The sequence below is a fragment of the Trichosurus vulpecula genome, chromosome 2 (genome assembly GCF_011100635.1).
Source record: "Trichosurus vulpecula isolate mTriVul1 chromosome 2, mTriVul1.pri, whole genome shotgun sequence".
NCBI lineage: Eukaryota > Metazoa > Chordata > Mammalia > Diprotodontia > Phalangeridae > Trichosurus > Trichosurus vulpecula.
Window position 1 is genome coordinate 339184048 of NC_050574.1, and position 26374 is coordinate 339210421.

At 38.9% G+C, this 26374-nt stretch overlaps 1 protein-coding gene across 1 annotated transcript in view; it reads right to left on the reverse strand.

Annotated features, from left to right (window-relative positions):
* Positions 1 to 26374, reverse strand: part of ARHGAP31 (Rho GTPase activating protein 31) — a 176843-nt gene that overhangs the window by 25605 nt on the left and 124864 nt on the right. Inside the window, exons 4-8 of the mRNA XM_036743963.1 lie at positions 19817 to 19902; positions 16764 to 16871; positions 14977 to 15116; positions 8354 to 8552; positions 3852 to 3976 (exon numbers count right to left, since the gene is read on the reverse strand). Of these exons, the coding sequence (XP_036599858.1) occupies positions 3852 to 3976; positions 8354 to 8552; positions 14977 to 15116; positions 16764 to 16871; positions 19817 to 19902 (658 nt within the window). The remainder of the gene's footprint in view (positions 1 to 3851; positions 3977 to 8353; positions 8553 to 14976; positions 15117 to 16763; positions 16872 to 19816; positions 19903 to 26374) is intronic.

Consider the following 26374-nt stretch of genomic DNA (forward strand, 5'->3'; position numbering starts at 1 on the left):
TCAACTTTCCCCTCTCATAACTAGATAACTCTAACCAGAAAATAAACAAGAAAGGAGTTAAGGAGGTGAATAAAATTCTGGAAAAGTTAGATATGATAGACCTCTGGAGAAAACTGAATAGGAATAGAAAAGAATTTATCTTTTTCTCAGCAGTATATGGCACCCACATAAAAACTATCCATGTATTAGAACATAAAACCTCACAACCAAATGCAAAAAAGCAGAAGTAGTAAATACATCCTTTCCAGATCAAATTGTAATAAAAATTACATTCAATAATGGACAATGGAAGGAGAGATTAAAAATTAATTGGAAATTAAATAATCTAATCCTAAAAAATAAGTGTGTCAAAGAACAAATCATAGAAACAACAGATACCTTCATTAAACAAAATGACAACAATGAGACAACTTACCAAAATTTATGTATGCAGCTCATGTGGTACTTAGGGGAAATTTATATCTCTAATTGCTTATATCAATAAAACAGAGAAAAGGCAGATCAATGAATTGGGCATGCAACTCAAAATATTAGAAGAACAAATTAAAAATCCCCAATTAGACACCACATTGGAATTCCTGAAAATCAAAGGAGAGATTAATAAAATTGAAAGTATGAAAACTATTGAACTAATAAATAAAACTAGAAGCTGGTTTTATGAAAAACAACAACAATAAAATAAACCATTGGTTAATTTGATTTAAAAAAAAGAAAAAAGAACATTAAATTACTAGTATCAAAAATGAAAGGGAAGAATTCACAACCAATGAAGAGGAAATTAAGATGACTGTTAGGAGCTATTTTGCCCAATTATATGCCAATAAATTTGACAATCTAAATGAAATGGATGACTATCTACAAAAAATATAAAATACCCAGATTTTCAGAAGAAGAAATAAAATACTTAAATAACCCAATCTTAGAAAAAGAAATTGAACAAGCCATTAATGAACTTTCTAAGAAAAAAACCCCAGGGCCAGATGAATTTACAAGTGAACTCTACCAAACATTTAAAGAATGATTAATCTTAATACTATATAAACTATTTGGGAAAATGGGCAAAGAAGGATTCCTACAAAATTCCTTTTATGACATGAATATGGGTACTGATACCTAAACCAGGAAGAGCCAAAACAGAAAAAGAAAAATACAGGCCAATTTCCTTAATGAATATTGATGCAAAATTTTTAAATAAAATACTAGTGAAGAGATTACAGCAATATATCACAAGGATCATACAACTATGACCAAGTGGGATTTATACCAGGAATGTAGGGCTGGTTCAATATTAGTAAAACTATCAGTATAATTGACCATATCAATAACAAAACCAACAAAAATCATATGATTATCTCAATAGATGCCGAAAAAGCCTTTGACAAAATATAACACCCATTCCTACTAAAAACACTAGAGAGTATAGGAATAAAGGGAGCTTACCTTAAAATAAATAATATTTATCTAAAACCATGAGCAAGTATAATCTGTAATGGGGATAAGTCTAGAAGACTCCCCAATACAATCAGAGTGAAGCAAGGATGCCCATTATCACCTCTATTATTTAATATTGTACTAGAAATGTTAGCTACAGTAATAAGAGAAGAAAAAGAAATTAAAGGAATTAGGCAATGAAAAAACAAAACTACCACTCTTTGCAGATGATATGATGTTATACTTAGAAAATGCTAGAGAATAAACTAAAAAACTACTTGAAATTATTAAACAACTTTAGCAAAGTTGCAGGATACAAAATAAACCCATACAAATCAGCAGCCTTTCTATATATTACCAACAAAGTTCAGCAGCAAGAGAAAGAGAAATTCCATTAAAATAACTGTAGACAATATAAAATACTTGGAAGTCTACCTGCCAAGGCAGACCCAGGAACTACATGAACACAATCATAAAATGCTTTTCACATAAAGTCAGATCTAGATAATTGGAGAAATATTAATTGCTTATGGGTAGGCCAAGCCAATGTAATAAAAATGATAATCCTACCTAAATTAATCTATTTATTCAGTTCCATATCAGTTAAACTATAAAAGAATTATTTTATAGAGCTAGAAAAAAATAACAAAAGTCATCTGGAAGAACAAAAGCTCAAGGGATTCAATGAAAAAATTGTGAAAGAAGGTGGTCTAGCCCTACCATATCTCAAACTGTATTATAAAGTGATACTTATCGGAACGATCTGGTACTGGCTAAGAAATAGAGTGGTAGATCAGTGGAATAGATTAAGTACAGATTACATTGTAGTAAATGACCACAGTAATCTAGTATGTAATAAAACCAAAACTCCAAACTTTTAGAACAAAAACCCATTATTTGACAAAAACTGCTAAGAAAACTGGAAAACAGTATGGCAGAAACTAGATCCAGACCAACATCTCACGCTGCATAACAAGATCAAGTCAAAATGAGTACATGATTTACACATAAACGGTGACACCATAAGCAAATTAAGAGAGCACAAAATAGTTTATCTGTCAGATTTATGGATAAGAAAAGAATTTAGGACCAAAGAAGATATAGAGAGCATTAGAAAGTATGAAATAGATAATTTTGATTAAATAAAATAATTTCTTTTTTTTGCAAAGCAAAACCAATGCAATCAAAATTATAAGAAAAGCAGAAAACTGGGAAAAAATGTTTGCAACAAGTATCTCTGATAAAGTCCTCATTTCTCAAATATATGGAGAACTGAGTCAAATTTATAGAAATACAAGTTATTCCCCAATTGATAAATGGTCAAAGGATATGAACAGGCAGTTTTCACACAAAGAAATCAAAGCTATCTATAGTCATATGAGAACACGCTCTAAATCACTACGGATTAGAGAAATGCAAATTAAAACAACTCTACCTCACTACTTCACATCTATCAGATTGGCTAATATGACAAAAAAGGAAAATGTTGGCTGTTGGAGGGGATGTGGGAAAACCGGTACACTAATGCATTGTTGGTGGAGTTGTGAATCGATCCAACCATTTTGGAAAGCAATTTCAAACTATGCTCAAAGAGTTATAAAACTGTGCATACCCTTTGATCCAACAGTACCACTGCTGGGTCTATATCCCAAAGACATCCAAAAAAAAGGGAAAAAGACCTATTTGTAGAAAAATATTTATAGCAGCTCTTTTTATAGTGGCTAAGAACTACAAATCAAAGGGATGCCCTTTAATTGGGGAATGGCTAAACAAGTTGTGGTGTATGATTGTAATGGAATTTTATTGTGCTATGGGAAGTGACAAGTAGGATGGTCTCAGGAAAACCTGTAAAGACTTTCATGACCTGATGCATAGTGAAGTGAAAAGAACCAGGAGAACGTTGTACACAATAACAGCAATATTTTACAATGAAGAATTGTGAATGACTTAGCTATTCTTAGCAATACAATGATCCAAAACAATCCCAAAGGACTAATGATGAAGCATGCTATCTGCCTCCAGAAAAAGAACTGATATTGTTTGAATATAGACTGAAGAACACAATTTTTCACTTTCTTTCTTTCATTTTTTCTTTTATTTGAATCTTCTTGTACAAAATGACTAATATGGAAATGTTTTACATAGTTGCACATTTATAACCTATATCTGATTGCTTACCATCTCAGGGAGGGGGGGACAAGAGGGAAGGAGGGATAGAATTTGCAACTCAAAACTTTAAATAAAAATGTTTTTAAAACACTGAAGAAAAAAAGAGACAAAGTTCAACATGCGCATATTTAAGGGTCATGATCATCTTGATTGACATACAAATTTACCTTTCAGGGTTGGAGAGTTTCTGCATACCTGAAGAAGAAAAGGAGCTGAGCCAGGGAAAATAGATCATAAAACAACATGCTTACCAGAAAGCCTCTGTCCTCTCACAAATACACTTCCATTACGGTTCAGCTTTGATTTTGAATCTGAGCCAGAACGTCCCAGGTTAAATATTGACTTCCACTTCTTAGATTTACTAGAGAGTTTCCTTCTAAAAAAAAAATAACAATAGTTATTATTATTATTTACTATTTAGATGGTGGGCAGCTGGGTGGTGAAGTAGATCGAGCACTGGGCTTGAAATCAGAAAGACTCATCTTCATGAGTTTAAATCCCACCTCAGACACTGACTCTGGGCAAGTCACTTAACCCTGTTTGCCTCAATCTCCACATCTGTAAAATATGCTGGAGAAAAAAATGGCAAGCTACTCCAGTATGTCTGCTATGAAAACCCAAATAGGGTCACGAAGAGTTGGACACAACTGAAGATAATAACAAATTTCAATGGTACTTTCCTCTTATACAAAGAGCTTTGCGATTACGTTCTTAATCATAATGTTTCCTTAGCAACAGAAGAACATGACATTTAGAACTTACTCTGGAAAAAAACAAGTTCAGCCCAACGTTTCCCTATGGGCAAGGAGTCCTACGTAATGAATGTCCCAGCTCAGTTGCGAATAGGCAAAGGAAAAGAATCTCTTCTACTATTCCTAAGGGGCAGTCTGATTTTACAGAAGTATTGCACTATTAATAGGAGATGTGCTCCAAGAGTGGGGGACCAAGGGTATACATATAATGTCACTGCATTATATATACACACTGGATGGGATGTAAAACTTCTTTGCAATGTTGGTTAATTTTGTGGATTTAAAATTTTTTCTTCCTTTCTATTTAATTTAATTTATAAAGGATAGTTCTCTGGAAGGAAAGAGAGAGAGGATAGGACATGCAGGTGATATAAACAGGTACCAATATAATTTATTTATAAGTACTAAAGAGTGGTGTATATAAGCTTGTACCCAAAGAAGAAATGAGAAAAAAAAATCTCCATCCCATTTCTGTGTAGGTGAGGCACTATAAATGTGGAACATTGCAAATACTATCAGACCCAGTTTACAGCTTGGTTAGTTTTGCTCATCTGCCTTTATTTGTTTTCCCCTGTCTTTTTCTATTGTTTGTTACAAAGGATAGATTGCTGGGTAGGGGAGAAGGCAGAAGGATATTAAAAAATGAAGATGATACAAAACAAAAGCTAGAAATAAAAAATCAAATGTTAGCCAAAGGGGAAATGGCTGGCTACTATGTGCAGGGGCTCTACCATGAGCACACAGTCCCAGAGAGCAGAACCAGGAGAACAGTATACAGATTACAGACACGGTATCTATGATGACTAACTTTGATAGACTTGGCTCTTCTCAGCAATAAAAGGTTCTAAGACAGCTCCAAAAGACTCATGATGGAAAAAGCTATCCAGATCCAGAGAAAAAATTATGGCGTCTGAATGCAGATTGAGGCAAACAATTTGCTCTTTTTTTTTCCTTCTTTTTTGTTTTTTTTTTTTTCCTTTCTCATGGTTCACTCCATCGCTTATAATTCTTCTTTACAACTTGACTATTGTATAAATAAGTTTAATGTAAAGGTATATGTAGAACCTATATCGGATCACACGCTGTCCTGGGGGGTAGGGCGGAGGAGAGGAAGGGGGAGAAAATTTGGAACTCAAAAACTTGTGGAACAGAGTGTTGTAAACTAAAACTAAAAAATAAATAATAAAAAAACCACAGTTACAGAGTGTGTAAGCTCCTTGAGGGCAAGGATCATCTCCTTTTTATCACTGTGTGCCTATCACATTGCAGCCACTTGATGAATACTTGAAGATTTGCCACCACCCTAGTTCAGGATCCCCCATCTTTCCCCTGGACTATTTCACTGAGCATTTAAGCACTTACTATATGCCAGGCACTAAGCTAATTGTTGAGGATCAAAAGATAAGTAAGCAGGGCAGTCTCTGCCCTCAAGGAGTTTATACTCTAATGAGGTAAGTTGGAAAGCTACCTGGTATGTATTAAATGCTTGCTTCATAAATGCTCAATGTTCCTATTTATCTAAAAGTTATGAATAGAATGTTTAGAAACAACAATGAAAAAGAAAAGTTCATGGGCATGGGGGTGGGTGATGATGGAATCCTGAACTAGGACAGCAGCTGCCAATCAACAGACAAACCAAGGTTTACATAGAAAGTTATGCTTGCAAGAGAAAAGAATAATCATTATAAATATTATTTGTAATATGTAAATTTGTATTTATTATATGTAAAATCACAAAACTGGAAAAATTATTGATTCTCACAATAATCCTGGGATGAAAGTGCTATTATTGTTCCATTTTATGGTTGCAGAAACAGGCAGACAGAGATTGAGTCGCCCAGGGTCACGTGGCTAAGTGGAGGTCAAATTTGAACTCAAGTCTTTCTGACTCTATATCCACTGTACCACCTATGTGGGGAGTGGTTCCAGGTTCCAAGAGTCCAAGGTTCTAGTAGGGAAGACATGAAGATGAGGGAAGAAGGTATAAAGTGGAATGGCCAGGAAATGAAGTGGGGGCCTGGGTCTGGGAAAGATAACTTGAAAGCCCTCCAGTTAGAGCCCCAGGTAGTTCCAGCAGAGGAATCCAAGGTTCTTGTGGGGACATGGCTCATGTACCAAATACACGGAATAGAGATGAATCTCCCTAAAAGCTCTGGCACATGGAAAATAAGGGGAGAACCTTGTAAGGGTCTCCATGCCAGTAACAACTAGACTTCTCAGGCTACTTACTGGACATGCCCGCATGGCCCTCATTGCTATGACATCAATAAGGGAGAAAAAAGACCCCTGACAACTTCATGAGCTGGGGAGACATGCTTTAAATTGGCTGGAAACTTGAATTGAAAGCAGACTTTGGGTAAGAGAATACTGCCCGTTTCTGCTTTCCACTGGTCTCTGCAGCTATTGCAAATGTAGGGGATGGGCTATCAGCACCATATATGGAGATCAATTTATGACCTTTATTTTTATTTCTTTCAGAGAAAGGGAGGAGCAGGCCACACTAGCTGAAAAAGTACACTAAGTGAAGAAACCACAAGGGGGAGCAGAGTCCAAGCCCTGTACTCCTTTGGAGAAACTCAGGAATTCAGCCCAAGTAGGAACTTACCCTGACAATATATGTCTATTTCTGCACAATATCCTTGCTCTAAGGATTTCAAGTCATTTACATGGGTCTTATACATTACAAAGATAGTATATTTCCAAAAACAAGCAGCAAAATGGCCAATAGAGGGAGGCAGAGCAGCAAGAGAGATCATCCTCGGTGCTATAGGGCTGGTCTAAGTGTCTTTCAGGCAGCCAGAGCATGAGTATATTTCACACAGCTGTGTAGCTATGTGAATAATGTACCCCAGGTGTGGTAATAAGCTGGGAAAAAGTGCATAGTTACACAGAAAAGTTATCTACTCTATAGAAATCATAATTCTTGGGACAGAAGAATTCTCCTAGAACTGCAGGGAGTGATAAAGTTGGCACCAGAATTCTGGAAGTCATTTCTTCTTCTCTTGCCTTGTCTGTCTTGGGAGAAAACATGACATTTCTTGCCTTTGATCCTTTCCCTCCACTGACATAGTTACCTTAATAAATGCTAATTGATTGACTAACTGGTGTAGATTAGTGCAACAGACGCCTAATCGGTCTCCCTGCCTCAACTTTCCCCTGACTGGACTCCATCCTACACACTGCTACCAAAGTGATTTTCCTTTAACGCAGATCTAAGCATGGGACTCTCCTATTTAATCAAGTCCAAGGCCTTCCTATTGCCTCTCAAAAAAATATAAAAGTATCGTGATAATATAATCTGACCTTGCTTGCCCTCTCTCTCCCTTCCTATTGTTTCTCGGATAAATATAAACCTCTCTATTGAGCTTTTAAAGCCATTGGATAGCTGGCCCTAATTTATCTTCCTAGTCTTTATGTATAATAGTCTTCCTTCTACTCTGCGATCCAGTCAAACTGGCCTTCTCTCTGTAATTCACACCCAACATTCCATCTCCTGATTCCAAAACTTTGCGCTGGTCATCCATCACCCATGCCTGTAATGCATTCCCTCCTTACCTTTCCCTCATGGAGGCTCTTTTCCTTTAAGACTTGACTTTAGTACCATTTCCTACCTGAAGTCTTTTCTTGATACTCCCAAATGCTAGTACCCTCCCTCTAAACTACCTTGTATTTATTTAACTGCATTTGTATTTATTTGTATTTATTCACTTTCTTTTTATGCTTGTATATACTTTATATATTTATTTGATACCTCCCCCAATAGAATATAATAAAAGCCTTATATGTAGGGACCATTTCATTCCTCATACTTCCATCCTTGGCATCTAGCATAAGGCTTAGCAATCAGTCAGATGTAATAGATGCTTAATATAACCTTGTTCAATTGCCCCCCTCACCTGGCAGAGAAGTGGGAAAACCATTCCTTGCTTCTGCAGCCTATTCCTAAAATGTCCCGGTGCTGAAATATGTTTAATTGCTTAGGATAAAAAATAGAAGCTTACTTGTTGTCCGGTAACTCAAGGACAGTATGGAAGAGGGCTCCTGTGGAAGGGACAATCTCAGGCAGGCTATTCTCCCTCCTCTCCTTGCGTGCTGGGTGGTTAATAGCCAGACTCCGAGCCTGGGCTTCTTCAAGGCTCACCAACTTCATTGGGAGGGAGAGGGCAGGCAAGGTCAGACTTTTCATAATCGGCCTGTTTTCTGTAAAGAAACCAGAGGAAGTCAGTCCTGTGAAGAGAACCTAAGAATTGAGATCAAATGATCCCTACTTCCTATGACTCTGCTCTTGGTAACTTTGTTGTAGCGTATAAGCCCAGATCCCAAGGATGGAAAAACAGGCCCTTGGCTTTCCTTCTGGTTATTCAGAACCAGACTACCCCAGAGAGCAACCTTCTTTGGCAGTGACTGGCCCTTGTCTGGGTTTTGGAGCTGAGGGGAGAAATGAAAATAGGAGTAAAAGTGACTTTCTATCCACCAGGTACTTTGTTTGGTGGTTGAACACAATGGGAGTTTGACTGCTCTGTCCCATGAAAACTTTCCTACTATTTGTTGTTCAATCCTTTGAGTCGTGTTTAATTCTTCATGACTCCATTTTGAGGTTTTCTTGACAAGCATACTAGAGTGATTCGCCATTTCCTTCTCCAGCTCATTTTCTAGATGAGAAACTGAGGCAAACAGGGTTAAATGACTTGCCCAGGGTCACACAGCTAGTGTCTGAGGCTGGAGTTGAATTTAGGTCCTCCTGACTCCAGGGCTGGAAAGATGAATCTTCCTGATTCCAAGCCCAGTGTCCTATCCACTGTGCCACCTAGCTGCCCCACCCAGCTTGCTACGCTACTTGTTAACCATGTGAGGCAAGTAGGTGGTATGATGGACAAAGTGCCGGATTTAGAGTCAGGAAGTGCCTCAGACACTTATTAGCTGTATAGGGTGTCCCTAAAAGTCTGGACACATAGGCAAAAATGCATATTTTGAAATATTTGTAATATTAACAGACCTTAGCCCCCTTGACTTCTTTTTCTGGGGTATGCTAAAGGAGAAGGTGTTCTCAATGAAAATCACACATGCAACCCACTTCATTGAATGTAAAAAGAATGTGCTAAAATTGATGGCAATGTGGAGTTATTGCATCGAGTTCATGTGAGTCTTGCAAAGTGCATCAACCTTTACATCACAAATGATGGAAATCATACTGGAGGTATTTGGTAATATTCCAATTAAATAAAATGTTCAAAATTTCATTTCATTTCTTGAAAATATGCAATTTTTGCCTATGTGTTCAGACTTTGGAAACACCCCTTATAATAGTGACCAATTCACTAAATCTCTCTTAGCCTTGGTTTTCTCATCTGTAAAATGATGACCCTACCTCCCAGGGTTGTTGTGAGGATGAAATGAGATAGTAGTTGTAAATATTTGTAAAGCCCTTTGTTAGCTATTATGCTGGCATGATAGTGCTCCTGGGTCACTAAAAAGGAGGTTCTTCTTCCCCCTCTGAAATCAGCAGGGTAGAGCAGAGTATAGAATACATTTTTGGGCAGAGCCTGGGTGAAGGACAGTAGGAGGCTATTCTCCCCTTAAAAGCTGGAGAACAAATGGTTCTTGATATACAGGGATACATTGTATTTCTAGGACAGCTAGGTGGTGCGGTGGATAAAGTGCCAGGCCTGGAGTCAGGAAAACTTCTGTTACAGAGTTCAAATCTGGCCTCAGATACTTACTATCTGTGTGACCCTGGACAAGTCACTTACCCCTGTTTGCCTCAGTTCCTCATCTATAAAATGAGCTGGAGAAGGAAATGGCAAACCATTCCAGTATCTTTGCCAAGAAAACCCCAAAATGGGGTCACGGAGAGTCAGACATGACCGAAACAACTGAACAACATAACTGTATTTCTGCCTTGATTTCCTCTGCTGTACCAAGTTTACCGCTCTAGTGTAGAAAGGCACTAAGCAATGATAGTCTGTGACCATATCCAAGTCTCATCTGTAAAATGTAAAAAAATCTATAAAATCTGTAAAGTGAAGGGTTGGATTCGATAGCCTTTGGGATCCCTTTGAGGGATCCCAAATATACATATCACAAAGATACAGGTTTAAACAAAATACTCTGTAACATTCCAGGTATCTACGAGGGGCTTCTATGATATGTGGGAGTATTTTCTTAGAAAGGAAAGTGATGCTGACTGTCGCTGGTCTCCAGAATTCTATAACCTTTCCTCAGGCTTTGGGAACTCCACTAGTACGGTGTGCGTTTTTGAACACCCAGGAGGTTCAGTGATGCCTTCAATGAAGTACTACGAAAACACCCTAGGGATATAACTCCAATCGTACCATGTAGAACATGATCACCTCTATGTAGAGCATGACACACAACATGTAACATTCTTATCTCATGGAATACGAACTCCTCAAAGACAAGAACAATCTCATTTTTGTATTTGTATCCTCAAAGTTTAGCTAAGGGCCTGACATGATAAGTGCTTAATAAATTCTTGATGAATGATTATCATATTATATATTATTGTGGCATGACCTTCTCCATAGGAAGCAGTAGATCCAAAGCTTCAGATAAAGGGTCTCTTGGAAAGCTGAAATCATATAAAAGTATTTCCCTCCTGATGCTGTTAATTTTTTCCACAAACATAAAATATTAGTTGAAATGATACTACTGGGGGTTAGTTAGTTCATAGGAATAAAGTTATGAGTGGGTGATTGGTGTTATGATTTGCAAAGTTATAGTAGTTTTACTTGAGTAATAATATTTTTGTTATAATATATCATTGATCTTATTGCGAAATGATACTGATCAGGGAGATGATGGCTATGCCTGTATACCATGCTGGTATAATCTATAATTCTAGGGAGAAGAATCATTTTAGGTGTTGGTTAATAAATATCAAAATTTTTTAATATGCTTCTTAAAACTTCTCACCTATGTGTAAGTGGCAGCTGGGTGGCACAGTAGACAGAGTCTTGGACTTGGAGTATATTAGACTCAACTTTAAATCCTACCTCAGACACTCACTAGGTATGTGATCATAAACAAGTCAATCGATCAATAAACTTCTGTTAGGTTGCCTACTATGTGCCAGGTACGGTGCTAAGTGATGAGATGCAAGTCACTTAATGTCTCTGTGCCTCAGTTTCCTCATCGGTAAAAAGGGAATAATGATAGCACCTACCTACCAGGGTTGTTGCAAGAATCAAATGAAACTGAATAATGTGAAAATATGTTTAATAGGAATGTATATGTAGAGCCTATGTCAGATTGCATGCTCTCTTGGGGAGGGAGGAGGGGAAGGAGGAGGAAACAATGTAAAACTTACAGAAGTGGATGTTGAAAACCAAAAATAAATAAATTAACTTAAGAAAGAATAAAATGAAATAAAATAACATTTATAAAGCATTTTGCAAACCTTTAAGTACTATAAATGCTAGCTATTATTATCAAAGGCTTTTAGTGAAGCTCCTGACTTTAATTGCTTAATAAATGACTAAACTGATTAAATTGGAAGAAGGTATAATATTTTAAGTTTATTTAATTCTCCTCCCACATTTGTCCATGGTACATGTATTCTTGTAATTCATGACTTTGTTGATCACTTGTTAGGAGGAATATAGAGGGGATTCTTGGTCAGGTGTGGGTGAGACTATATGGCCTTGAAAGTTTCTTCCAGACCTAAGATTCTGTAAGGGGAAAGGTACTTTTTGGGAGATGCACTTTAGTAGGAGATGCAGGAACTGAATTAAGGCTGAAAAATAAGATTTAGGACAAGGAATAAACTGAGGCAAAGGCTAATAAGGAAGCCAAAAAATGTAAGAGACAAATTTTATGACTAATAATTAGCCATGCAGTATGTCTTACAGGCAGCCAGGTAGTGAAGTGAATAGAGTGCCAGGCCTGGAGTCAGAAAGACCCGAGTTCAAACGTGATCTCAGACACTTACTAGGTATGGGCCCCTGGGCAAGTCACTTAACCTCTGTTTGCCTATTTTATTAACTGTATAATGAAGATAATAACAGCACCTACCTCCCAGGGTGGTTACAAAAATCAAGCAAAACATATATAAGGCACTTCAGCTACGTAATCCTAGATAAGTCACTTGGCCCCTTTTGCCTCAGTTTCCTCATCTGTCAAATGAGCTGGAGAAGGAAATGGTAAACCATTCCAGTATCTTTGCCAAGAAAACTCTAAATGGGGTCATGAAGAACCAGACACAACTAAACATCAACAACTCATTTAAAGTGGAATTGATATAAAATAAGGTATTATCTTGTTATGAAACCAGTTCAAATTTTGGCTCTTCTGTTAATTAACTATGTGACTTTTGGCAAAATACTTAACATCTGTGGACCTCATCTGCACAATGAAGAGGTTGTACTTGAAGCTTGAGACTCAACTAAGCCATATCAAACCAAGAGCACTGAAGGTCCCAGCCAGCTCTAGACTTAACTTCTCTTAGAAATCTGAGCAGCCTTAGCTCAGCAAAAAACTCTTAAAGTAACTCTTCACAGCAGTTACGATCCTGATAGTTATCGTGGAGTAAACAAAGGCAGCTTGGGCACATAAGAACTGTTTGTGTGTTTCCAGCACTGAGCAGGAAGAGAGGGCACGGTGCCCAGTATGCCAACCTGCCAGGCAGATTATCCGCAGGAGAGCAGTGACTGATTAGAGCATTGCAACCTGATATGGGAAATATCCCAGGAAGGCATATAATTCCCTTACCTGGAGCCTTCATTTATCAAGTAATCTTCTGGTTATTAGTTTGTTTTCCCGAGTAAGGTTGCTTACGGGGAAGAGATTGGGCTCTTCCAGCATAAACGTTCTGGTGTCTAGGCAGTTAGAATTTTTTACATCTGTATGAGATTAACCATGCCAACTGATAGATTGGTATTTTAGCATGTCAATCAATCTCATTTGAGTTTGGATAGCCATTTTCCCCAGGCTTGCCTCTAGTTTGACTATATAGAGACTAGACCTACAAGAGCCAGACCCTAGACCTATGATAATCTCACCAAGATCTGTAACCCATAAAGTCTAGTCTAACAGAGTCAGCTTTTCTTGACTGACATTACCAAAACTATAACCATACTTGACCCAGAAACTCCTCTATAATGCTCCTAACAAGTAATCCACAAAGTCATAAATTACAAGAGCACATGATGTACCATGGACAAATGTTGGAGGAGAATTAAATAAACTTCAAAAAAAATTTTAGTCTTTCTTCCAATTTAGTCAGTTCAGTCATTTATTGGGCAACTAAAGTCAGGAGCTTCACTAAAAGTCTTTATTAATAAGAGCTAGCATTCCTATAGTGCTTAAAGCTTTGCAATATGCTTTATAAATGTTATTTCATTTGATTCTTACAAAAGCCTTGGGAAGTAGGTGCTCTTATTATCACCCTTTAACAATTTGTCTTGAAGCTTCTTGCATTTTTCTAACTTCTGAAGCTGTGATACTTAATCATTTCTTGGAGGTTCAGCTCCACTTCAGATCATGGGACCCATATTTTCCCAAGCCTGGGAGGGAGCTAAAAGGAGCCCTAGGCCATAATCCTCACCCTTTTGCATTCCACAGTCCAGTCAAACTGACCTTTTTACTGATCCTCCTATGAGATATCCCAGGTCCCATCTTCATTCCTTTGTATTGACTGTCTCCCATCCCTGGAATGTGATCCTGCTTCACTCTAGCCTCTTAGAAGACTTACTTTCCTTCAGACACCACCGTCTACATCAAACTTTTTCTGATTGCCCCGTTTTCTATAGCCTTTCTTCCCCAAATTTCCTTCCATTTATTTTGCACATAGGGAGGCTGTGTGATATAGTGGATAGAGCTGGCCTTGAAGCCTGGGTTCAAATCCCACCTCTGAAACATACAGCCTAGAGGACTGTTGGCAAATCACCCTTAGTGTTCTGAGCAGTGGAGAAGGTAGGGACCTATGGGAGGTTTTCTCACTTAGGAAATCCCTAGACTGATGAAATCACAGATCCAGTCCCTATATATTTTGTATTTACCTTTGGTCTCCCCCAAAAAAGTGTTAGCTCCTAGAGGTGGGGAAGTTTCACTTTTGTCTGTGTGTCCCCAACACCCAGCATAGTACCTGACTCCCAGTGGGCACTGATAACTTTTGACTGGTTAACTGATTAGCTCTTGTACTTAAGTGATCCAGACAAAGGCATCATCATTTTCTGAGATGTCAGATGAAGAAGTAAAAAGGCAGCTAAGCGTTGGCACAGAAGAATGTGCTCATTGTTACCGAACATTAAATCAACCTTGTAAATAGCTTAGAAAAATCACTATGACCACAATAATTGCATGAATCCTGTTGCCCCTAACCACATCACAGGTACCGCATATGCGACAGGTGCAAGCCGTGGACAACAGAACAGACAGAAACATGCCAAGACCAATTACAAACACACGGCACATACATCCAGCAGACGCAGACATGTGCATGGCAAGGCCTAACAAATATTAAAGGCACGGGGCCATGCGTGGAACAGACAAACACTGGTTTGGATTCTATTCCTGTAGCAACCTGTTTCTGGCTTACGCTGCTACAGCAAAGAAACACTGGGATGGGCCACCAGGTCATGTGACAAAGGTCAGGACAGACAATTACCATCATTCTCTATGGGGCAGGATGAGCTGCTGAAAATTTGATCCACATGATTCAAGATAAACTCAATCACCACCTGCTGGACTCGGACGGCAAGAAAGGCTGCATCTCCATTACAGCCAATAGCTTCAATTTCCTTAGACCTAAGGCATAAGGGAAAATACAGAGTGAGCAGCAGTGCATTATGAGATGGGGAAAAAAAAAGTAATCAGAAAGGACCTATGAGCCAAATCCCTCAATTTTTTAACATTTGCTAACCTATACTGTGATGCAGCTAGGCTTGATTAACTGATCCAATATTTATCTATACTCCTTACTGCTCCTCAAACAGCACTGTTCCTCCCACCTCTAAGCTTTTGACCTAGCTGTACTCCATACCTATAATGCACCCCCACCTCACCTGTGTGTCTAAGAATCTCTTAATTCTTTCAAAGCTTAGGTCAAATGTCATTTTCTCCATCGGGGTTCTTATTCTAGAGTCTGTGAACTTGGGTGTTTTTAAATAAATATTTTGATAATTGTATTTCAATATAATCTGTTTCCTTTATTTTATTAATTTAAAAGCCTTTCTCTGAGAAGTGGTCAAAAGGCTTCACCAGAATGCCCAAGGTATATGTTATGGGGAAAATGTTAAGAACTCCTGTTGTACATGAAGCCTTTCCAGATGTTAGTGCACTCTCCCCCAAAACCATCTTGTATTTATTCTGTATGAACATGTGGTCTCCCATGAATGTAAGCTCATTGAGGGTCATGACTTTAATTTTTGTCTGCGTCCCTAGAGCCTGGAACACAACAGATGTCTAATAAATGAATGTTGATTGATAATCAAGTACCTAATTCTAATTATTATAGAGTAAACATGTTTTATGTAACTACCATTACTAGGTGTAGGTACTGAAAATCAACTATTCAAAGAGGGCTTTTAAAAACAAAACAGTCTGTACAAGTAAGTAACAAGGAAATGGATTTTTTCCCCCTCAAAGAGCCTTTCCCCCTATTGTTCTAAAGGGCTTGCCATCATTCATTAAGTAATAGGAGCCTGTCTTTTTCCTTCGGTAAGCAGACCTTCTGGGTTTCAGCCAGTTAAAAGTAACTCCGTGAAGATGAGAATAGCCAGTCATCCACACACAAAAACTGAAAAGTTTTTCTTGAGAGATGACCCGTGAGTCTATCTATATTCTACTGTAGTTATAATGAGAAAACTCCATCTGGTTCCAGATGTTTCCAAATTAGCTGTTGAAGGAGATTTGCTATCAAAATCATTTTAGACCACACAGAGACCCTAAGACCTACTAATCATTTCCTCTTGATTTAGTTAGTTGAAACAAGATTATTTAAAAAGGGGTTTTAGCTTTATTCAATCTCTTATTTTAATTTTCCCAATAATGGATATTTTGAACTCATTGCTTGCTGTTTGCTTTTTGGGGAGAGGGCTGTCCTTTGATTCCCCCTCCCCTAAGTTTTCTATAGCAAGGTCATTTCCCAATTCCCACTGCCCCCCACTGCCATTGAATTCTCCCTTGTGACAAAGAAAAACATTTAAGCAAAACCAATAAATAAAATGATACTGTTCAACTGGGTGTCCAACATTCCAGTTAAGGAAGGAAATGAATTTCATCCATTTCCCAGGATCAATATTTGCCATGATAATCTGAGTTCAGCAGACTTTTAGGGTATTTTTCATTTGGATTTGTGTAGTCATCATATTCATTCTCCTGTTTCTGCTGTTTTTGTCACACATCAATTTATTGACCAGTTTTTAAAAATTTAAGTTAATGTAAAGATGTTACCTGAGAAGATTTGGTGCCCACACCAATGCAAGGTTCCTGGTATGCATGTTGGTCTTGCTACTGAAGGAGGCGATGTGGGTCAGATGCCTGATCAGGTATTCCAAGGTCCTGTAATGGTTCATTTTTTGATAAAGTAAAAAATTTCAATGCCTGAGTGAATCCTGTAATCTGTAGATAATTTCAAAGTTTATATTTAAAGGGGTATCTGAGGATTCTTGTCCCAGGAATGTTGGAGAAATGTAAGATCATATGATATCATTGGTAATCTGTCTTCCAGGAGAATGCAAGCTCCTTTAGAGCAGGGACTGCATTAATTAATTAATTAATATCCTTGCCTTTGTATTAGCTCTAGCACCTAATACATCGCTTTGTACATATTAAGTATTTCATAAATACACTTTGGATGTAACTCTGCCCTACACAGAATGGCACAGGCCATGAAAAGACATTGTCTTGGCTTCTGGGGACCTGTTTTCACATCAATAAGATGTAAGACTTGGACCACTCCATTATTCCATGAATCTAGGAAGTTTATCACACTTTAGCTGTGCCCTAATGCAAAATAGTCAGGGACAAGTTCTAGGGAAAACATGTGTGAGGTTGTGAGGGAGAAAGATGAGGAAAGGTAAGAGAGGGATGTTAAAAAAAAAAGGTAATAAGTTGTAAGAATGAACTGTAAGGTATGGATGATTTCAGTGGCAGGACTACATGGGGCAGCAGGAATCATGACTGGGGGACAAGCGCAAGATCCATTAATGTGTGAACAAAAATGGTAAAACCCCATTGTTACTGAAGTTGGGCTTTAAAAACCTTTCTTGTTTCTTGCATTTCATCGCTTTGGTTTTATTATGGGTCTAACCATGCCCTCATACACTCAAGTGTTAGATAGGGAGGGCATCTCTCACATTCATAATTAGTCATTAGCTTTGTTCCCTAACACTGACCTTCCTATGGGTTTCTGTTGTAAGTATGGAGGCCAAAAGCGTTAGAAAGGCAATGTACTTGGGGCAAATAACTGTGATAGATAATGGTTCTTGCCCTCTATAAATACGGAAAGTCAACAGCAAGACAAACATAAAATCATCACAAGATACACCTCAATATAATTCTGAACAATGTGATTAAAGGGGTCAGGGCTGGTCAGGTCTTGTGCTTATAAGAGGAGGAGATGTGAAATGTCTAGTGCAAAAGGAAAGACATAAATCCTAACCTAGGTTGTCAGGCCAAGATGGACGGTAGAATCTAAGTTTCTTGAAGGTAGGGATAGTTTTCCATATTGTACCCTTTTTTGTTTAGTAAAGTCCTTTATAATTAGCAGGCACTTAATGAATGCTTATTAGATTAGATTGTGGATTGGCTATTGAGCAGTGATCTCAAGGAAAAAGGAACATGGCACAATGGATGAGGATGAAGAGGCTACTCTGAGTATTTGGGGGATGGTCTGAGCAGACTCAGGAAGGAAGGAAAAATACATTGGTGGCAGGAAGAAGGAAGATGTGGGTGTGGGTTAGGGGGCTGGAAAAGGTAAAGCCAATAGATTGGGGAGGATTAGCCACTAGAGCACTTTGAGGACAATAGTAAGAAGTTTACTTTCTTGGAGAGCCAGTAAAGGGCTTAAAGTACTGGACTCAGCTCACTCTGAAAAAAATTCTTTGTCTCCTCCCATTTTCCTAGAGATCTTGAGTTCTGTTTCCTAATGCACCCTCCCTCATTTGTGTACGTGGTGTATCTCTGCTAGTGCATTTTTGTGCTTTGAGATGATGTATGGAAAGCCCTGGCAAACTTTATTTGAATAGTTACTCTTGTCATCATTTTAAGTCCCATTTCTCCTATATCCTCAGAGCCCTGGCTCATAGCATTTTGCAGCACATAGTAGGCACTTAACAAATGTTTGTTAAATTTGAATGTTTGGTGAGGGAAAAGGGTCCAATTCCCTAATTTATTCTCTTTTCAGTTCCTCTCTTCCCCTCTCTTTAATAATTACATCAGGCTACCTATTACCTCTAGGATCAAAGACAAAAGCTTCTGTTTGGCATTTAAAACTCTTCACCACTTGGCCCCAGCACACCTTTCTGGTCTGACCACACGTTACTCCCCTTCACAAACTCTGCAGTCCAGCCAGATTAACTTTCCTGCTGTTGTTCCAATAGGACACTCCAGCATTCATTTGGATGCCGGGGCACTGGCTGTCCCCCAGGCCTGGAATGCCGTCCCTCCTCATTTTCACTATTTAGGATTTCTAGTTTCCTTCAGGATTCAGCGATAGTACCACCTTCCACTCCCTGCCGAGTAGCACCTACCTGCTGGGCCCAAGAAGAATACTAGGGGCCAACTCTGAAAACGGTCTCCGTCCTAGGAACAGCTCAGGCTGAGCCATTACCTTTTTGCCCATTCTAGACACTGAGTTGTTCTTCCTCATCTATTCAAATTCCATTTTCTCCCAGGTACCAGGTGTACTGGTTTACCTGCCAAGATGTCTCATCTCACTTGTTCCCTTCATTTTGTCCTGACACCCTAAACTCTGATTATATGTTGGCCCTCTGAACCCCAAGCTTCTATAAACCCTCTCTTCCCATATTAAAGGCTTCCCTCCTACCCTGAGACTCTGGCAGGTTGTGATATGGAAGCATATTTGCTAGGCACATTTCATCATCAAAAATACATTGTCATGCAGGACCTGGTGCCAATACAATGTACCTTGTGCCTGAGTATAAGAGCCTCTGGGGCAGGGTGTTATAGTGCATAGAATATGGAGCTTATTTTCTGAAATCTACTGTGTGATGTGGGCTAATCACTTAAACACTCTGAGCCTCAGTCTCCTCGTCTGCAAAGTGGGGATGCTAATATGTAAAAGTACCCTCACAGGGTTGTTTTAGCCTCAAAATATACATGAAGTGCTTTACAAACTTTGAATTGCTATAGAAATGCAGTGAAGGCATATGGATTATGTGCCTTCTTTATGGGATGTTTGCATCTCTGTTTATCATTAACAATTCATTAAAATATTTATATCAATGATGATGACAACGACAGTGATGATGAAGGATGCTTACCTATAATGTGGTGGGGGAAGCTCCTGGATGACATTTTGGATTCGGGCCAATTGGTCTTCTTCTTCTGGGCAGTGCGACACTGCTTGCTGTGGAGAAAAACGTGAAAACAGTTCAGTGAGAGAACACATCGGAAGATGGACCCTGGAGGTGTACGCGCAGAGACGCCCTCAGCTCGGGCCACTTCATTTCTTCCTTCACCTACATTAAAATTTTTTATTTTGAATACTCGTATTTCTTCAGCCTTCCTTTCCACAAGCATATGGAGGCACGCAGGAATTGATTTGCTTTTGCTTTTAAATATCTACCTGTCCACTTGAATCTGGGTCATCAGGCCTCACAGAGGCTGAGGGCAGATTCCACCCTTGGTGCCCTCCTCTCACTCTGTGTGCTCTCTCCATACTACAATAAGAACAACAGCTGCTGCTGCTACTACTACACCACTGTACTACTACCACCACCACCACCACCACCACTACTATACTATCTGCACTATACTACTACCACCACCACCACCACCACCACCACTATACTATCTGTCCTACACTACTACTACTATTATTATTACCATCTGTAATTTATAGAATGCATTAACATTTACAAAGTGCTTTACAAATATTATTTCCTTTGGCCCTCACAACAGTCCTCAGAGGTAGATGCTCTTATGATCCCTATTTTACAGGTGAGGAAACTGCGGCAAGGCTGACTAGCTGTGGGAGCTGGTTATGGGATATGATTTTCTGGTGTCTGAATAAATGTCATACTTCTTTTACCTCCTTTATGGAGAGTCTCTCACACTTTGCAATACAGAACTACATAGGCATATTCATGATGATCGTTGATGTTATGTTTATTGCCTTACTGATACAGTTGCTCAAAGACACTCAGATAGCAAGTGTCTGAGACAGGATTTGAACTCAGGTCTTCCTGACTCCAAGTCCAGTACTCTATGCACTGTGTCAACTAGCTGTCTTTATAATTATTATAATTTATTTTTTTGTTACTCTGAACTTGATAAACACCATTAAACATGAGCATCATCATGTATAATCAGTGAATAATGTGTGCACATTCAAGGCAAAGGTTCATTGAAATATGCTTTGTTAATTATCAAGAAGTCTTTATTAGACATAATCTTCTTGAATCCTCTTTTGCTGGTCTCTCGCCCATGTGTAAGTCAACCTTATATCAAAGACATGTCACCTGGGTATTTATATTTGTTATGGTCATTGTGTGTGTTTGAATAAAATATAAATAGTATTACGATGCAACAGATTTTACAAAAGTTATGTCTGTAGGATACCACTGTAAGGACCATGTTTCAAAGAGATGAAAGGAAAAAGATCTACAAGTATGAAAATATTTGTAGTAACTTTTTTGTAATGGCAACGAATTAGAAACAAAAGGGTTGCCCATCAATTGGGAAATGGTTTCACAAATTATAATATATGAACGTGATGGAATATGATGGTCACGAGAAAATATGAAAGGAATGGTTTCAGAGAAACCTGGGAAGGCCTGCATGACTTGATACCAAGCAAAGCAAGCAGAACCAGGAGAACACATTAATAACAACAACATTGTAAAGACAAATAACTTTGAAAGAATCGAAAACTTTGGGTGCTACAATGACCAACCGCTGAACAAGAAGCATGTTATCTACCAACTGACAGAGAGGTAATGGATTCAGGGTGCCAGATGTGGCATATAGTTTTAATATGTGTCCAATGGGGAAATTTGGTTTGTTTGACCACGTATATTTGTTGGAAGGATTTTTCTTTTTCTGTCCAATGAAGGAGAAAGAAGGTGGAGGAGTTGGGAAGGAGAGAATATTATGTTTTTATTAATCGAAAAAAATATACCAAGAGGGAGATGAGAAAAAGTTCTGTCTGTTTTTAGCTGCAGGGTTCTGTTGCGTGTGGAGAATACAGTACGGTATCAGGCAAGTGAAATGGGGAAGGTACTGAAGCTTCTAGCAGGAAAACACACAAAGAGACCAGAGGAATGGAACTGGAGAGTTTGGGGGAGTCTTTTGTGAAATGTGTGTTGGGGAAGGTGGGTCAGTTTATTCTAATTGTGTGAGATGATGGGAACCAGGTTAGTGTGTTTGTTTCTATTTCTTCGTCCTTTGATGCATGGAAGCAAAATCAGCTATCTCATTAACTGAGAGAATATCTAATACTGCGGACAAACCATGATAAACCTACCACAACAGCTAGCATTTATACAGTACTTTAACGTTCACAAAGCCCTTCAGAGATATTAATTCACTTGATTCTCACAACCCCCCCGGAATATGTGTCATTATCCTGGTTTTCTCGTTGCTGCTGTTCAGTCATTTTTCAGTGGTATCCAGCTCTTCGTAACCCCATTTAGGCTTTTCTTGGCAAAGATACTGGAGTGGTTGGCCATTTGCTCTTCCAGCCCATTTAACAGATGAGGGAACTAAGACAGACACAGGTTAAATAACTTGGCTAGGGTCACACAGTTAAGCAAGTGTCTGAGGCCAGCTTTGAACTCAGGTCTCCCTGACTTCAGGTCCAATCCTCTATCCACTACGCCTCCACTAGCAAGAGACTTTCTGATTGGCTGAGAACGAATCTGGGATTGGAAAAATGGATCAGAGAGCTCGAGAGCGATGAGGGTAAATTCTGATGGGGGGCCAGCAACAGGGAGAATGTGCTCTAGATTGAAGAAGCCATCCTTTTCTGGGGCTATGAGGAATGTGGGTGAGGTTATGAAACTCCAAATCTTGGAGAACCAAGATGGGCAAGCCAGGTCTGAGAGAATTCTAGTAAAGTTGGGACCATCAACTAGTCTGGGATTAGTTTTGTGTATTCGTTTATAATTACCTTACTCTGCTATGCCGTTTCTTAATTTATATATACTCTTTTCTCTACTTCAGTAAGCTCTGGAAAACATTCTCATTTGTTCTGGAGTATGTGGATACAGGATAGAAAAGATTCTAGGAAAGGACACCTAGACACAGTGGTGTACAGCTAACCAGGATACAAATAGTATGAATCACTGAATTAAAGAAACTAGGCAGATTTAAGGTGCAGAGAAGTTTCAAGGGAATTTGGTTTCAAGTTCAGGTTCAGATCATAGGACAACAAATTTAGAGATTGAATAGGTCTTAGAAGTCATCTGTTCCCAATTTCTCACTTTACAGATTAAGAACCGAGGCAGGGAGGGATTAAGTGACTTGCCCAAGGTCATTCAGGTATTATGTGGCAGAACCAGGATTTGAACCCAGGTCTTTTGACTCCAAATCCAACTTGATTGATGCTTCAGCACACTGAGCCTCAGGATCTGGGAAGTTTAGTAAAGAGTTTAAGATGAAAGAGCTCCAGGGCATCCCAAAAAGTAAACAAGTTAAAAGAATTTAGAACTTGAAGATCCCCCAGAAAGCATCCAGTCTAACTCCCTCATTTTATGGGTGAGGAAGCTGAGGCCCAGCATACGGAGCTTTTATGCTTCCATTGTGAGGAGACGAGACAGTAAACTGGCCAGAAGAAAAGGGAACAGTTGGCTTCTATCTTCAACAACCTCAATCGTCCATAGTAAACCATTGTTCAACGAAAGAGGAGAAGGCTGACCGGAGACTAAGGGTAGAGATGCTGGACTGAATCTAAGCTGGACTGAATCTAAGCAGTGACTGGGTTTTCAGAGCCCTTCCCAAAGGAGGCTTTGGGTGGGGGCAAGCTAGACCAAATGCCATAGAATCCTAGATTTAGAGCTGGAAGGAACTTTTAGAGGCCACTGAACAACCTCCTCATTTTACAGATGAGGAAACAGAGGTTAACAGAGGTTGTGATTTGTTTAGGATCACGGAGCCAATGTTACAGAGAACCCAGGTCTTCCTGGCTTCCAGGCTGACTCTCTATAATGAGCCAATGGAGCAAAGGTGAGTTGGAGTAGGGGAGGGGATTATCTCCTTTTCCTCTTGAATGCACAAGATGTGCAGGACATTACGCTGAGAGTAACATCACTGGGGCTAAGCTGAAGGAAGAGAAGACAGTAGTTTCCATTAGCCACTCCCATCCCCAATCCCTACCTCTATTTCACTTTCTGTTTGGTAATTTTGGGAGGGAATGGGAGTGTGTCTTTTGTGAAATATAGGGGAGACCTGTGTGTCATGCTGACTTGATTCTGAGGTGATAGGAACTTTGGTAATGTACCTGCTTTGATTTACACATAAAGGGTGATACCATAGGGATGAAACATGCTAATCACCTCCAGAGAAAGAACTGATGTCTGAATACAGACTGAAGCATGCTATTTTTCATTTTCTTTCTCCTTTTTATGTCCAAGTCTTCTTATACAAAATGAATAACATGTTAATGTTTTACATGATTGCATCTGTATAGCCTATATTGAATTGCTTACTGTCTCAGGAGGGAAGAAAGGGGGAAGGAATAGAATTTGGAACTCAATACTTAAAAAAAAAGTTAAAAATTGTTTTAACATGTGCCTGGGGAAAAAACCAAAGTATTTTCTAAAAAATGAAAAGCTAACATACCTGTTTGTATGTCCTTGCTTATCCCTTGTTTGGGGGAAGAGGGAGTGGAGAAGTGAAGTCAAGAATTACATAATATTTTGGATTGGGACAAGAGGATCCAGCTATACTGTTAGAAAGCCTTCTGAATGGCTAAGAGTGAGCATGAGACTGGGAAACTGTACCAATCAATCAATAAAATCTTTCCCATGTGGGAGAATCTAATTTGTCTTGGGGATGAGGAGGCCATGTTCTAAAGTGAAACCATTCTCATCTGCAGATGCAGTTGACATCACTCTTGGCTACTAGAGAATCAGGCTAGGATAATTTAAGAAAAGTTGAGAGCATGGGACAATATGGGCTATACACATTTCTGACTGCATCACCTGCATGTATTTTTAAATCTGTATAGACACACTCTGCATTAAATACCCTTGTGTTTGATAAACACATGAAAATGCGCCTATAGTCTGTAGTGAGAGAAAGCAGTTGGTGGGTGCTGGGAAGTGACCTGGGTAGGGGGACAGGTAATGACTTATGTGTAGGAGATCCCCTGGACTGAGGGAATCAAGCAGATAAAGGTGTCAGAAGTTTCGGGAGCTTCAGATTTCAGGTTGGGCTTCAAGGATAAAAGAATCTTAGACTGGGGTAGAAGTCAAGGTCCCCTTCTGAGACTGAAAAGGAAGAACTGGTATGCCCCAAGACTAAAGCAAAGTTAGGGTCAGACAGTGGCAATCCTTTTGTCTCCGTCTGTAAATTACTTTCTCTACACCAGGGATTAATAGGCCCCTATTTATATGAAAAAACTTTATTTTTATGTAGTACCTTAGCATAACTTTAGTATTTTCGAAGGTTTCATAATAATCTGCAAAATGGGCAGAGTGGATATCTTTATTTTAGAAAAGAGGAATCTAAGGCTTAGAGAGGTTGTGACTTCCTAAGGTCACACAGCTAGAGAATAAGTAGGAGAGCCAGGATTGAAGGCTGGGTCTTGTGGTGCCAAGGCTAATGCTTCTTCCACTACACTACCCAGTCCCTCTGTCTTTCTGCACTATTAAGTTTGATCAAATGGAATTTTACCGTTATCCCATTCAAAGAGGATACTACCAGCTGTGATCTTGGTTTACTTGCAGCCATAGCTTTGGAAGCCAATATGGAACCACAGGGGGCCCACAGGAAGAAGACTCTTTGCTTTGTAACTGTGCTTAGCAAGAATGGGTTATTACTCATCTGTGATTTCGCCATTCATATTAAGCTGAAGCCCCAGGTTCCTGCTTGCTAGGCTGGTCTATTATGGGCTATTATCCTTTTTCAGAATTTAAGTCCAAGTTTTGAAGCTGGGCTTTTAACAAATTTTATTTTTATTAATACATTTTGTTTTACATAAACTTCCTTTCTGATTCTGTCTTTCCTCTATTCCCCAACAAGCTAGTCCTCATAACAAAGATTTTTTTAAAAAATGAAAGAGGAAAAAAAGCACTTTAAGAAAACCAATGTATCAGTCTTATCTTATAAGCCATATTCCACATTCATAGTCCCCCACCTATGCAAAGAAAGGAAGAAAGGAGATGCATTTTCCCAATTCTTTTCTAGTGTCAAACTTGCTCATAATACCTGGCCTTAAAAAAAAAAAAGCTTTTCTTGTAGTTAACTTTTGCTTATTTGGTATATATCGGCTGACTACATGTTCTGCTAGCAGCTTTTCTCCATATAAGCCTAGCCTGTATGGCTCTTTTTCCCTTGTTGTTCCCTCCTTCCTTATTCTTGTTTCCCCTTCCACTTTGCTTCCTCCTCCCTTTTCTCTTTCTCCTCTCTTTCTCCCCTTTCTCTTCTCTTTCTTCAGTCCCAAAAGGAAATAAGCAAAGAACAATGGAGGGAAAAAAATGAGCAAATAGCCCTACTACCCCCATAGATAAGTATAAATGGGAGATTTAATATTTTCTGAAGGTTGACAATCATAATAAAAATGAAACTCTAGCTATAAGATTGGACCAGTGAGTCATTTCTTCGTACTTCACAAAAAACAGCCTACTCCCTGAAATTCAAACTGGAAAGAGAAGAGA